Raw genomic sequence first — 14,621 nt, 5'->3', positions numbered from 1 at the left:
TGATTTTCACAAAATTTTTATTGTTAAAGATGCTAACTGAAATATGCAAAGGTGAACTAATGTCTTGGATTAGCTTTAAAATATTATTCCAGGCACCCCCAAAAAAATTTAGGAAGGAAAGAAGTAACCAGATGGCAGAAAGTTGCTACATGGGAAGACCTGGGTGAACGAGGGTTCACTCTACTCTCCCTACCTTTGGGTATGTTGGACAATTTTCAGAATGGAAAGTTGAAATAAGGGGAGCAGGTGAGCAAACTGTGGATGCCTGAGGCCTCAGACAAACAAGGCCCAGCCATCGCCTCTGTGGGAGGGAACAAGATTGCTTCAAGCCTGGGATTTCATCAGCCCTCTTCTTGCAGCAGTCAGGCGGGAGACATCCAACGCCCGGGGACATCCAACACCCGGATTGGGTGACATTGGCCTTCCTGCATCCTAATCTTGCTTTACCTCCATCACCCTCAGGCACATGCAAATTTGTCCTATGGAAAATCAGGCCACGAGGGCAAAGGCATCTTGATGAGCAAGCCAGGGAGAGAGGATGGGCAATTCTGCCATTCAAAGGTTTCCCAAGCATCTGAAGAACACACAGAAATGCAAAGACCAGGTGAACAGAAAATGCTGGAACATAACATACAGACCACATATGAACCACAGAGGGGAAGGGGCACCCCCAGCGCAGTGGGCCTGCCCAGCCTCAACCCAGAGATCAAACTCAGCATCCACTAACGAGAACGCGATGGCACAAACAGACACCACGAGCCCCGATACGGTACTACCTCAGCAAGGACACATGATGCCTTCTGCAGAATTCTTGCCATGAAAGCTAAGTCTGAGCCTAACCTGGAGGAAATAATCCGATTAATACACACCGTGGGACATTTCAAAAGACAGTTCTGGGCAGGGCACGGTGGCTCACGCCTGTAATCCCAGCACTTTGGGAGGCCGAGATGAGCAGATCACGAGGTCAGGAGATCTAGACCATCCTGGCTAACATAGTGAAACCCCGTCTCTACTAAAAATACAAAAAATTAGCCGGGCGTGGTGGCGGGCACCTGTAGTCCCAGCTACTCGGGAGGCTGAGGCAGGAGAATGGCGTGAACCCGGGAGGCGGAGGTTATGGTGAGCAGAGATCGCGCCACTGCACTCCAGCCTGCCGACAGAGCGAGACTCTGTCTCGAAAAAAAAAAAAAAAAAAAAAAAAAAACAGTTCTGGACTGTCAAAACCACAGCAATACTACTTCACCTCTGCCAAGATGGCTAGAATCAAAAAGGCAGACCATAGCAAGTGCTGACAAGGATGTGGGGAAACCAGGCCCCTCCTACCTTGCTGGTAGGCAGGTAAAACGGTACATCTGCCTTGGAAAAGGGCGACGGTTCCCCAAAGTGTTAAACAAAAAGTTCCTGTATGACCCAGCCACTGCACTCCTAGGTACGCACCGCAAAATACTGGAAACAATGTCCACACAAATATTTGCACATGGATGTTCACAGCAGCATCATTCACAATAGACAAAAGGTGATGTAAACCCAAATGTCCATCAATTGATGATCGGGTAAATAAAAAGCCATAAAGAGGAATAAAGTACTGATCCTGCAATATGGATGAAACTTGAAAACATGAGGCTAAGTGAAAGAAGCGAGACACAAAAGGCCAGATTGTACAGGACTCCATTCCCATGAAAAGCCCACCGTAGGCTCAGAAATAGAGACAGAAAGCAGACTGGCAGTTGCTTAAAGCTGGGAGTTGGGGCAAAGGAAAAAAGTAGTGACTGCTAATGGGTACGGAGTTTCTTTCTGGGGTAACGCAAATGTTCTAAAATTGACTGTAGTGACAGCTGTACAGTGCTGTGAATATACTAAAAACCGCTGAGCTTTCAATGAATAAATTGTATGGTATATGAATTATAGCTCAAAAAAAAAAAAGACATTTAGTCTGTACTCTTCAAAAACGTCAATGCCGTAAAAGTCCCTTACTGGGCCAGGCGCAGTGGCTCACGCCTGTAATCCCAGCACTTTGGGAGGCCAAGGCGGGAGGATCACATGAGCCCAGGAGTCAAGAGACCAGCCTGGGCAACACAGGGATTTTGAGGAGAAATCCTGTCTCTACAAAAAATACAATAAATAAATAAATAAATGGGCATGGTGGCACACGCTTGTAATCCCAGCTACTCAGGAGATTAAGGTGGGAGGATCGCTTGAACCCAGGAGGCAGAGGTTGCACTGAACTGAGACTGCGCCACTGCACTCCATTCTGGGCTACAGAGTGAGAGCCTGTCTAAAAAAAAAAAATTCATAATTGGGGCCGGGCGCGGTGGCTCACGCCTGTAATCCCAGCACTTTGGGAGGCCGAGCCGGGCAGATCACGAGGTCAGGAGATCGAGACCATCCTAGCTAACACGGTGAAACCCCGTCTCTACTAAAAATACAAAAAAATTAGCCGGGCGTGGTGGCGGGCGCCTGTGGTCCCAGCTGTTTGGGAGGCTAAGGCAGGAGAATGGCATGAACACGGGAGGTGGAGCTTGCAGTGAGCCGAGATCACGCCACTGCAATCCAGCCTGGGTGACAGAGTAAGACTCCGTCTCAAAAAAAAAAAAAATTCATAATTAAGTCCCTTCCTCCACCAAAAGTGAGGAAACTCTGACAGACTAAAGACATGAACACCAAATGCATGAGCAGTCCTTGACTGGGTGTTGGATTTTTTATGAGCTATAAAGACAATTTGAATATGGACCGTCTATTACAAAATACTATACTATATTTAAGTTTCTTGGCTGAGACAATGGTATTGTGGTTCTGTAGGAAAAAGTATTAAAATGTCTGCAACTAACTTTCAAATGATCCTGCCAAAAAATAAAAATAAATGTGTGTGCGTGTGTGTATGTGTCTATGAGATGTGTTTGTAGAGAAAAAAGTTTGAGGGGAAATTTAAGAACTGGTGACTTTAGGGGAGACGTTTGCAGCTATTCCTTGTTCTGTTCTTTCAGCATTTTGGTACTTCGAAAAATTTTCAATATAAAAAATTACAGGAAACAGGCCGGGCGCGGTGGCTCACGCCTGTAATCCCAGCACTTTGGGAGGCCGAGGCAGGCAGATCATGAGGTCAGGAGATCGAGACCATCCTAGCTAACATGGTGAAACCCTGTCTCTACTAAAAATACAAAAAATTAGCCGGGTGTGGTGGCGGGCGCCTGTAATCCCAGCTACTCAAGAGGCTGAGGCAAGGGAAAGGCGTGAACCTGGGAGGCGGAGCTTGCAGTGAGCCGAGATTGCGCCACTGCACTCCAGCCTGGGTGGCAGAGTGAGACTCCGTCTCAAAAAAAAAAAAAAAAAAAAAAATTATGGGAAACATTATCTTGACTGTGGTAATTTTTCACAAGTGTGTATGTCTAAAGGTGTCAACTTACACTTTAAATACGCACAGTCTATTGAGGTGTAGTGCAATTACACCTCAAAAAAGCTGTTAAAATGTTGGTAGGGGAAAAAGGACTGGAAAGTGTCAAAGTTATTTTGCTCAAAATACTTTCTTGCAAACAGCAAAAAATGCAAGCCTCTTTATAAAAAAAAAAAAAAAAATGCTAAAACAAAAGAACCCAACAGCTCAATAGAACGGCAAAAAGAAAAAAAAACCAAAAGGCAGTTCCCAGAACATACCGATGGATTCTGAATAAATGAAAAGACCATCTGTCTCATACATAATAAAGCCAAAAAGTTTAATGAGGCCGGGTGGGGTGTCTCACGCCTGTAATCCCAGCACTTTGGGAGGCTGAGTCGGGCAGATCACAAGGTCGCGAGTTCAAGACCAGCCTGGCCAACGTGGTTAAAAACTCTACTAAAAATACAAAAATTAGCTGGGCGTGGTGGCACATGTCTGTAATCCCAGCTCTTGGGAGGATGAGGCAGGAGAATCACTTCAACACGGGAGGCGGAGGTTGCAGTGAGCCGAGATCACGCCACTGCACTCCAGCCTGGGCGACAGAGCAAGACTCTGTCTCAAAAAAAAAAACAATTTAATGAGCCACTTCATTGGAAAGGGCTTGGGAATTAGCCTTCACACGCGTCTACTGAGAGTGGAGAAACTGCTATCACTCTTTGAAGGACCATTTAGTAGTATCTTTGCAATATGAACAATGCATATAGAGCTCTTACTATGCAAGGCCTCAAGCAAACAGAGTTAATTCACATGGGCAGACATCAACACAGTAGTGACCTTAGGGGGTTAGTAACCATGTGGGAGCAGAAAGGGACTTCTGGAGGCTGGAACAATCCATTTTTAGATCTGCTGGTCAAGGAGTGTGTTCTGTGTGTGACAATTCATGATGCTATAGATTGATGTAAGCAAAAAACATACACCAATTACATTTCAATTAAAAATGTAGGCCGGGCCTGGTGGCTCACGCCTGTAATCCCAGCACTTTGGGAGGCCGAGGCGGGCGGATCACGAGGTCAGGAGATCGAGACCATCCTGGCTAATACGGTGAAACCCCGTCTCTACTAAAAATACAAAAAAAAAAAAAAAAAATTAGCCAGGCGTGGTGGCAGGCGCCTGTAGTCTCAGCTACTCGGGAGGCTGAGGCAGAAGAATGGCGTGAACCCAGGAGGCGGAGCTTGCAGTGAGCTGAGACTGTGCCTCTGCACTCCAGCCTGGGCGACAGAGCGAGACTCCGTCTCAAAAAAAAAAAAAAAAAAAAAATGTCAAAGGCCAGGCGTGGTGTCTCACGCTTGTAATCCGGCACTTTGGGAGGCCAAGCCAGGTGGATCACCTGAGGTCAGGAGTTCGACACCAGCCTGACCAACATGGAGAAACCCTGTCTCTACTAAAAATACAAAAGTAGCTGGGCATGGAGGCATGCGCCTATAATCCCAGCTACTCAGGAGGCTGAGGAAGGAGAATCACTTGAACCCAGGAGTCAGAGGTTGCAGTGAGCCGAGATCATGCCATTGCACTCCAGCCTGGGCAAGAAGAATGAAACTCTGTCTCAAAAAAAAAAAAAAAGTAAAAGAGCAGGGAGTGCTGGCTCACCCCTGTAATCCCAGCACTTTGGGAGGCTGAGGTTGGGAGGACTACCTGAAGCGAGGAGTTCAAGGCTTCAGTGAACTATGATTTTACCACTGCATTCCAGCCTGGGTGACAGAGCACGAACCTGTCTCTTAAAAAAAAAAAAAAAAAAAGGCCGGGCGTGGTGGCTTACGTCTGTAATCCCAGCACTTTGGGAGGCCAAGGCGGGCGGATCACGAGGTCAGGAGATCAAGACAATCCTGGCTAACACGGTGAAACCCCGTCTCTACTAAAAATACAAAAAATTAGCCGGGCGTGGTGGCGGGCGCCTGTAGCCCCAGCTACTTGGGAGGCTGAGGCAGGAGAATGGCGTGAACCCAAGAGGCGGAGGTTGCAGTGAGCAGAGATTGCGCCACTGCACTCCAGCCTCGGTGACACACCGAGACTCCGTCTCAAAAAAAAAAAAAAAAAAAACTTTTTAAATGCACAGACCCTTTGACTCAGCAATTCCACTTCTAACAATTTACAGATGAACTTGCCTAGGTGCACACAAAACAATACATATAGAAAGACCTACACTGCAGCCATGTTTAGAGTGGCCCGAGACAGGATCAAATGTTAGCCACCAGGGGCAGGTTCAACAATGGCACATCCTTACAGCAATGTGCTCTTTGCAGCCCTTCACAAGGAGGAAGCAAAGTTTATGTACTGATAAGTTCTGATCTTCCTTTTTTTTTTTTTTTTTTTTTTTTGAGACAGAGTCTCACTCTGTTGCTCAGGCTGGAGTGCAGTGGTGTGATCTCCACTCACTATAATCTCCACCTCCGGGGTTCAAGCGATTCTCCTGTCTCAGCCTTCCAAGTAAGTGGGACTATAGGCACATGCCACCAGGCCTGGCTAATTTTTGTATTTTTAGTAGAGACAGGGTTTCACCATGTTGGCCAGGCTGGTCTCGAACGCTTGACCTCAAGTGATCTACCCGCCTCAGCCTCCCAAAGTGCTGGGATTACAGGCGTGAGCCACTGTAACTGGCCCTCCAAAATTTATTCTTTTTTTTTTTTTAAGACAGATTCTTTCTCTGTTGCCCAGGCTGCAGTGCAGTGGCACGATCTTGGCTCATTACAAGCTCTACCTCCCGGGTTCACACCATCCTCCTGCCTCAGCCTCCTGAGTAGCTGGGACTACAGGCGCCCGCCACCACGCCCGGCTAATTTTTTGTATTTTTAGTAGAGACGGGGTTTCACCGTGGTCTCGATCTCCTGACCTCCTGATCCGCCCGCCTCGGCCTCCCAAAGTGCTGGGATTACAGGCTTGAGCCACCGCGCCTGGCCTCCTTTTTATGGCTGAATCATATTTCATTATATAGGCACATCACATTTTATCCCTTCATCAGCTGATAAGACATTTGGGATATTTCCACTTTTTTTTTTTTGAGACAGAGTCTCGCTCTGTCACCCAGGCTGGAGTGCAGTGGGGCGGTCTCGCATCACTGCAAGCTCCGCCTCCCGGGTTCACGCCATTCTCCTGCCTCAGCCTCCAGAGTAGCTGGGACCACAGGCACTCGCCACCACGCCCGGCTAATTTTTTGTATTTTTAGTAGAGACGGGGTTTCACCGTGTTAGTCAGGATGGTCTTGATCTCCTGACCTCGTGATCCGCCCACCTCGGCCTCCCAAAGCGCTGGGATTACAGGCGTGAGCCACTGCGCCCGGCCGGAATATTTCCAGTTTTTAGCTACTGTAGAAAGTGTTGCTATGAACACATGTGTATAAGTTGCTTAATAATTTTTTTTGAGATGGAGTCTCTGTCGCCCAGGCTTGAGTGCAGGGGGCGTGACTCAACCTCACCGCAACCTCAGCCTCCTGGGCTCAATCTATTCTCCTGCCTCAGCCTCCCAAGTAGCTGGGATTACAGGCATGCACCACCACGCCCAGCTAATTTTTTTTTTTTTTTTTTGAGACAGAGTTTCACTCTTGTTGCCCAGGCTGGCGTGCAATGGCGCAATCTCGGCTCACTGCAACGGCCGCCTTCCAGGTTCAAGCGATTCTCCTGCCTCAGGCTCCCAAGTAGCTAGGATCACAGGCATGTGCCACCATGCCCAGCTAATTTTTCGTATTTAGTAGAGACAGGGTTTCACCATGTTGGTCAGGCTGGTCTTGAACTCCTGACCTCAGGTGATCCATCCGCCTTGGCCTCCCAAGGTGCTAGGATTACAGGCGTGAGCCACCACACCTGGCCTAATTTTTGTATTTTTAGTAGAGACGGGGTTTCGCCATGTTGACCAGGCTGGTCTCAAACTCCTGACTTCAGATGAGCTGCCCACCTTGGCCTCCCAAAGTGCTGGGATTACAAGTGTGAGCCACCGTGCCAGGGCCATCACTTAATAATTTTTAAAGGAATTAATAAGTCTATCACTCTCCTACCAGACAAATTCCCTTCATATAGAAATATTCTACCATTTACTAAATGCTTATTCAGTGCCTGGCATTGTGCAGCCCAACCAAACTCCTTTAATTCCCCAATTTATCTCCTCTGCACAAATGGGACACAGATAAGTAAAGCAACTGGGCGGTGCACGGTGATTCATGCCTGTAAATCCAGCACTTTGGGAGGCCAAGGCAGGCAGATCACCTGAGGTCATGAGATCGAGATCAGCCTGGCCAACACAGTGAAACCCTGTCTCTACTAAAAATACAAAAAGTAGCTGGTCGTGGTGGCATCTGCCTGTAATCCCAGCTACTAGGGAGGCTGAAGCAGGAGAATTGCTTGAATCCGGGAGGCAGAGGTTGCAGTGAGCTGAGATCTCGCCATTGCACTCCAGCGTGGGAGAAGAAGCGAGACTGCATCTCAAAAAAAAAAAAAAAAAGAGAGAGAAGTAAAACAACTGGCTTAGGGTCACACAGTGAGTGAGAAACAGCTAGGATTCAAACTCATGTCTGTTCTCATGCTCCAAACAGGATGGTTGTAGGTTTATTTCAGACAAGCCCTAGATTAGAATATGGGGGGCCAGGCACGGTGGCTCACGCCTCTAATCACAGCACTTTGGGAGGCTGAGGAGGGCGGATTATGAGGTCAGGAGTTCAAAACCAGCCTGGCCAACATGGTGAAACCCCATTTCTACTAAAAATACAAAAATTAGCCAGGCATGGTGGCACACACGCCTGTAATCCCAGCTACTCAGGGGGCTGAGGAAGGAGAATTGTTTGAACCTGGGAGGCAGAGGTTGCCATGAGCCAAGACTGCGCCACTGCATTCCAGTCTGGGCCACAAAGCAAGACTCCATCTCGGAAAAAAAAAAAAAAGAATATGGGGTGTTTTTTTAAATACCATTAAACTTCACAAAGCAGGTTTGGCTCTACTTAGTAAACCCAGGCATGCTGAAAACTACAGTTGCTAGCAGACCCAATTTTCCTTTATTTAAAATTCACAAAACAGGCTGGGCACGGTGGCTTACGCCTGTAATCCCAACACTTTTGGGAGGCTGAGGCGGGCAGATCACTTGAGGTCAGGAGTTTGAGACCAGCCTGGCCAACAAGGTGAAACCTCGTCTCTACTAAAAATACAAAACTTAGCCAGGCATGGTGGTGGACACCTGTAATCCCAACTACTTGGGAGGGTGAGGGGGGAGGATTGCTTGAACCTGGGAGGTGGAGGTTGTAGTGAGACGAGATCACGCCACTGCACTCCAGCCTGAGCAACAGAGCTAGACCCCCATCTCAAAAACACAAAAAGGAAAGAAACAAGTCAGGTCAGCCTCTGGATGCTGCCCGGACTCGGGGAACAGGGAAGGGGTCATGAGGCAGGAAAACAGGCGAGATACTAATGTGGGCTCCATGTCCACTCTGCCTAGGTTCACATCCTGGCTGTGCCACCCATCTGACCTGAAACCAGCCACTTCACTGCTCTGTGTCTCAGTTTCCTCATCTGTCAAATGGGAACAGTAACAGTACCTACCGCACAGGGTCATTCTAAGGATTACATAAGGTTATTCTATCTACAAAAGCACTTAGTAATCATTAGCATCTCTATTAAAGGCACAAACCCCGGTTTACCCCAGGAAGAGCTCTGACCCCCAGATTCGGAGATGCTCTGCCAGAATACAGATTGTCTTATTTAAGTAAAAGTCTTAAATATCCACTCATATTTCATGTTTGTTGGCCTTAGATTGTCACATGGAACCACCGTCAGTTGAGACATGGGGATCCTGTGGTCACCCTTCGTGAAAAAGACAGGCTTATTTTTGCTCTAAAACAAATGATTTCTGCCTTCAAATAGCTCCGGAACCGCATCAAGAGGAAGTAAGTGGGACTCCCTGCACTCACACCCCTGATCCGTTCCCCCGCCAGACCCCAGGGCAACCTTTTCATATCCAGGCGTTCAGCCCTGCTTCCTTGCCCCTCTTTGGCCACCTACAAAGCGTTCTCTCCCCCACATGTATGAAGACACAGACCCACCTGTGCAAGAGGTGCCCCTGCCCATAGGAAAGGGAGGTCAAAAGTTACCGTTTTCCTAACAAATTAACCTTTCATGTTATCCAGTAAGAACATGCAGTCAATCTGATTTGGGCCTTCATGTTCCCTGCTATTCCCCACTCCCTCTCAATGAGCAGAAAACTTTAACTTTTTAGCCATGATTCTGGGCCAGGAAGGTACCAACTAGTCATAATTACAACCTCGCAATGAAGGGGTATGATTACTATCCCCATTTAACAAATAAAGAAACAGGCTCAAAGAAGTGAAGTCACTTCCCCAAAGCCATCCAACTGATAGAGCTCCAACTTCAACCCAAACTTCTCTGACTCCAAAACCCCAGGAAGGCTGGCAGCAAGCAAGATCCCCCTCCTCCCCAGGGAACAGCAAAGGAACCGCAATACCACACACCAGTGTCCCCAGGAACTTCCTCCTTCTCAGGAGCTGGTCGGCAGACTTCCGCCCGGAATGGCACCCCTATCGCACCTAGCTCCGAGAGCAGGAATTGGGGAAAACCCCCTGTGCTCCTCCTGGGACTCAACACCCTTCCCAGGAGGCTGCAGGATCCGGGACCTCCCCAAACTAAACAAAAGGCTCCACGCGAAAAGCCCCGCACACAGTAGGTGCTCGGTTTCCCAAAGCCACCGAGCAAATCGCATTGCTCCCTTCATTTCCTGTAAAGTAAAAGCAACTCCAAGTATCTTCAAAGCAGGAGGAGGAGTGGGGCAGAGGTCCCAGGGGAAGTGGGTCGGGATGCGAGGCTAGGACAAACCCGGGGTAGCTGGGGAGGGCGCAGGCGCGTGGGGACCGAGGGCGCCAGCGCACTGCCTGGCTCACAGTAGGAGCCATTCAAACGCGGTGAATGAATGAATGAGACGCGCGGCGGGCGTCAGCGCAGCCGGGAGAGACTCTGGCTGCGCCGACTGCGGGGGCAAGGTCCAAGGAGAAGCGCGGCGCAGAGGAGAGGGCGCCCCGAGGCCCGGCCGCCCAGACCCGCACTGGTTAGGCCCGGCGGGGACCGCAGGCGGCAGGCCCCGAGACGCAGGCCGGACCCCCTCTTCCCGCGCGCCGGCCGGGCGAGCAGCCCCGGAGGCCGCGCTCCTCCCAGGTCGGCCCTGGCAGCCAGGTGCGCGGCGGCCGGGGCAAGGTGACCGCGGGCGCGGGCCCGGCGCCCACCTTCTGAGCGGCGCGCACGTTGTCCTCGCCGAACAGGCTGCTGACGCTCTGGGAGAAGGTGTTGACCGTGCGGCGGTAGCTGTTCTTCTCCGCGCCGCCGCGGCCCCGCGCCCCCTGCGCGCCCGGGGCCAGCAGCCCGAGCAGCAGCAGCAGCAGCAGCAGCAGGAGCCCGGCCAGGGCCAGAGGCCCGCCTGAGGCGCGCGCGCCCATGCTCGGCCGGCAGGGTGCGGGGTCGCGGTGCGGGGTGAGGGCCGTGCGCTGGGCCGCCGCGGACTCCGGCTAGGGCAAGGTTGGCGCGCTCGGGGGCCGCGCGCCGCGCCTTTACCCACAGCCGCCGCCGCCGCCGCTGCTGCGCCACCCGCCCCGCCCCGCGCGCAAAGGCGCACGGCCCAGCCCACGCCGCGCCCCGCCCCCGGCGCGGGACCAACGCGACCCGGCCCCCGGGCCCCGCGCCCGCCTCCCGGAAGCCTGCCACGACCCGGTGTGGCTTCTCATCATTTAAATAAAATAATTCTCTTTTTTAACTTATCCGTGGAAAAGCAACCCGTGCCTGTAAAACTTGCAACAGCTTCAACCAGGAAAGTGACTGCAACTGACTGGAAAACATGAAATACACATATATGTAATCTCCCTGAATGTATTATAATGGTACCCCAAAATTGGCCCTCGTGGGCATCAGCTCATTCATTCTGAAAATTTTAAATAACAAGAAAGCATCAGGCATCCTCCTGCCGTTCCTGAATGAGCTGTATTTCAGAGCCCCAAAATAGTTGGGTAGGGAGTTTCTTTTAGCAAAGTCCAGCTAATACATGAGGACGAATGAGAGAATCCGAAAATTATTTGGCACCCCTCAATGGAATGATGGATGCACGCGATGATCATCAGAAATGGGTAAAACCAAGAGGCGAGGGTTTGGCGGGGAACTTGAAAATGGAGGGGCCAGGCCGCGAAGTCCCGGTCCCGCCAATCGATCTTAGTGCCAGGAAGTACCAGCGCCACCTGCGTTGGAATCTTGCCAAGACAAGTTGAGCATGAACCTGATGGGGCCTCTAGATCAAACCCACGGTTTACAGGAAATATGTCAGATAAGGAAAACTTAGAAGCAGCAGAAGCAACCAACTAACTCCAGCATGTGGGGCATTCTACGAAACAAACGACCCAGTTTGTTCAATAAATAAGCGATATAAAAGGTGAGCGGAGAGGAGGATAATTGGTTTTAAAGACTTAAGAGCCATAATAACCCATGCAATGCAAGGACTCTGTTTGCATCCTAAATGAAACAAATCAAGTCTAACCAACATTTTTTTTAGACAACCAAGAAAATAAAACTCAATTTTTGCCAATCCCAAGAATAAAAAATGCTCTTATTTTTGAATTTACATTTTCTGGATTCCTAGTAAGATTTTCATAGATTTATTGGCCATTTGAATTACTTCTCTGTGAATTACCTATTCATATCCTTTGCACATTTTTTCCCGTACTGTTTGCCTTTTTAAAAACTTTTTTGTAGGCCGGGTGCGGTGGTTAACGCCTGTGATTCCAGCACTTTGGGAGGCTGAGGCGGGCGATCTGAGGTCGGGAGTTCGAGACCAGCTTGACCAACATGGAGACATCTCCCCCGTCTCTACTAAAAATACAAAATGAGGCCGGGTGCGGTGGCTCATGCCTGTAATCCTAGCACTTTGGGAGGCCGAGGCGGGCGGATCACGAGGTCAGGAGATGGAGACCATCCTGGCTAACATGGTGAAACCCCGTCTCTACTAAAAATACAAAAAAATTAGCTGGGTGTGGTGGCGGGCGCCTGTAGTCCCAACTACTCCGGAGGCTGTTCAAGCGATTCTCCTGCCTCAACCTTCCGTGTAGCTGGGACTATAGGCACGCGCCACCACACCCGGCTAATATTTGTATTTTTAGTGGAGAGGGGTTTCGCCATGTTGGCCAGGCTGGTCTCAAACTCGTGACTTCAGGTGATCCGCCTGCCTCGGCCTCCCAAAGTGCTGTAATTACAGGTGTGAGCCACCATACCTGGCTTTTGTTCAACTTTATCTTTGTGAGATCCATCCATGCTGTTACGTATCTGCCTTCTTCTTGCTGTCTAGGATGGTCTATACCTTCTGGAAGGTAATTCATTGATATATTACATTTTATTTTATTTTTTATTTATTTATTTATTTTTGAGACGGAGTCTCGCTCTGTCGCCCAGGCTGGAGTGCAGTGGCGCAGTCTCGGCTCACTGCAAGCTCCGCCTCCCAGGTTCACGCCGTTCTCCTGCCTCAGCCTCTCCGAGTAGCTGGGACTACAGGGGTCCGCCACCACGCCCGGCTAATTTTTTGTATTTTTAGTGGAGACGGGGTTTCACTGTGGTCTCGATCTCCTGACCTCGTGATTCGCCCGCCTCGGCCTCCTAAAGTGCTGGGATTACAAGCGTGAGACACCACGCCTGGCCTTTGACATTTTTTTTTTTTTTTTTTTTGAGACGGAGTCTCGCTCTGTCGCCCAGGCTGGAGTCCAGTGGCGCGATCTCGGCTCACTGCAAGCTCCGCCTCCCGGATTCACGCCATTCTCCTGCCCCAGCCTCTCCGAGTAGCTGGGACTACAGGCGCCCGCCGCCACGCCCGGCTAATTTTTTTGTATTTTTAGTAGAGTCGGGGTTCCACCGTGGTCTCGATCTCCTGACCTCGTGATCTGCCCACCTCGGCCTCCCAAAGTGCTGGGATTACAAGCGTGAGCCACCGCGCCCGGCCGCTACTTAACATTTTTTAAACGTTTCTTAAACTTTTAATTTATTTAAATAAACATATTTAAAGAAGAAACTTTAAATCACTGTCATCCTAAGCAACAAAATCCATAAAAATACAGATTTGAGCCTGGGTGCGGTGGCTCAGGCCCGTAATCTCATCATTTTGAGAGGCCAGGGTGGGTGGATCACTTGATGTCAGAAGTTTGAGACCATCCTGGCCAACATGGTGAAAACCCATCTCTACTAAAAATACAAAAATTAGATGGGCATGGTTGTGGTTGCCTGTAATCCCAGCTACTTGGAAGGCTGAGACAGAAGAATCGCTTGAACCCGAGAGGTGGAGGTTGCAGTGAGCCGAGATTGCTCCACCACACTCCAGCCTGGGCGTCAGAGGGAGATTTCTGTCTCAAAAAAACAAAAACAAGCCAACAAACAAAAAACCCCACAGATTTGATACGCTAATTATGATTTTTTTAAAATGTCATTAAGGCCTTCGAGGTGGCTTATGCCTGTAATTCCAGCACTTTGGGAGGCTAAGACAAGCGAATCCCTTGAGCCCAGGATTTTGAGACCAGTCTAAGCAACATAGGGAGACACCATCTCTACAAAAAAATAGAAAAATTAGCTGGTCGTGGTGGTGTGTGCCTGTAGTCCTAACCACTCAGGAGGCTGAGGTGGGAGGAGAGGTCAAGGCTGCAACGAGTGGTGATTGTACCACTGCACTCTGGCCTGGGCCACAGGGCGAGATCTTATCGCTTAAAAAAAAAAAAAAAAAGTCAGGCGTGATGGCTCACGCCTGTAATCCCAACACTTTGGGAGGCCGAGGCAGGCAGATCACCTGAGGTCAGGAGTTTGAGACCAGCCTGGCCAACATGGTGAAACTCCATCTCTACTAAAATACAAAAACTAGCCGGGGGTGGTGGCGGGCACCTGTAGTCCCAGCTACTCGGAAGGCTGAGGCAGGAGAATCGTTTGAACCTGGGAGGCAGAGGTTGCAGTGAGCCGAGATTGCTCCACTACACTCCAGCCTGGGCAACAAAGCCAGACCTTGTCTCAAAAATAATAATAATAACAACAATAATAATAATGCATTGTTTCCCAGTGTGTTACTATGTGATGCGGTAATGGGAATTTAAAGTTATCTAATAGACAACTTTAATTTTTTTTTTTTTTTTGAGACAGAGTCTAGCTCTGTCGCCCAGGCTGAAGTGCAGTGGTGCAATCTCGGCTCACTGCAACCT

General features: G+C 49.6%; 1 protein-coding gene across 1 annotated transcript in view; it reads right to left on the bottom strand.

The window, feature by feature from the left end:
* Positions 1–10,999, bottom strand: part of BRI3BP (BRI3 binding protein) — a 37,469-nt gene extending 26,470 nt beyond the window's left edge. Inside the window, exon 1 of the mRNA XM_030821670.1 lies at positions 10,641–10,999. Coding sequence (XP_030677530.1) covers positions 10,641–10,850 — 210 coding nt within the window. The 5' untranslated portion in view covers positions 10,851–10,999. The remainder of the gene's footprint in view (positions 1–10,640) is intronic.
* Between the last annotated feature and the right edge of the window lie 3,622 nt (positions 11,000–14,621).

This window comes from Nomascus leucogenys, chromosome 10, assembly GCF_006542625.1.
Source record: "Nomascus leucogenys isolate Asia chromosome 10, Asia_NLE_v1, whole genome shotgun sequence".
Classification (NCBI taxonomy): domain Eukaryota; kingdom Metazoa; phylum Chordata; class Mammalia; order Primates; family Hylobatidae; genus Nomascus; species Nomascus leucogenys.
The sequence above is the reverse complement of the archived record's forward strand: the minus strand, read 5'-3'. Positions and strand labels throughout refer to the sequence as shown.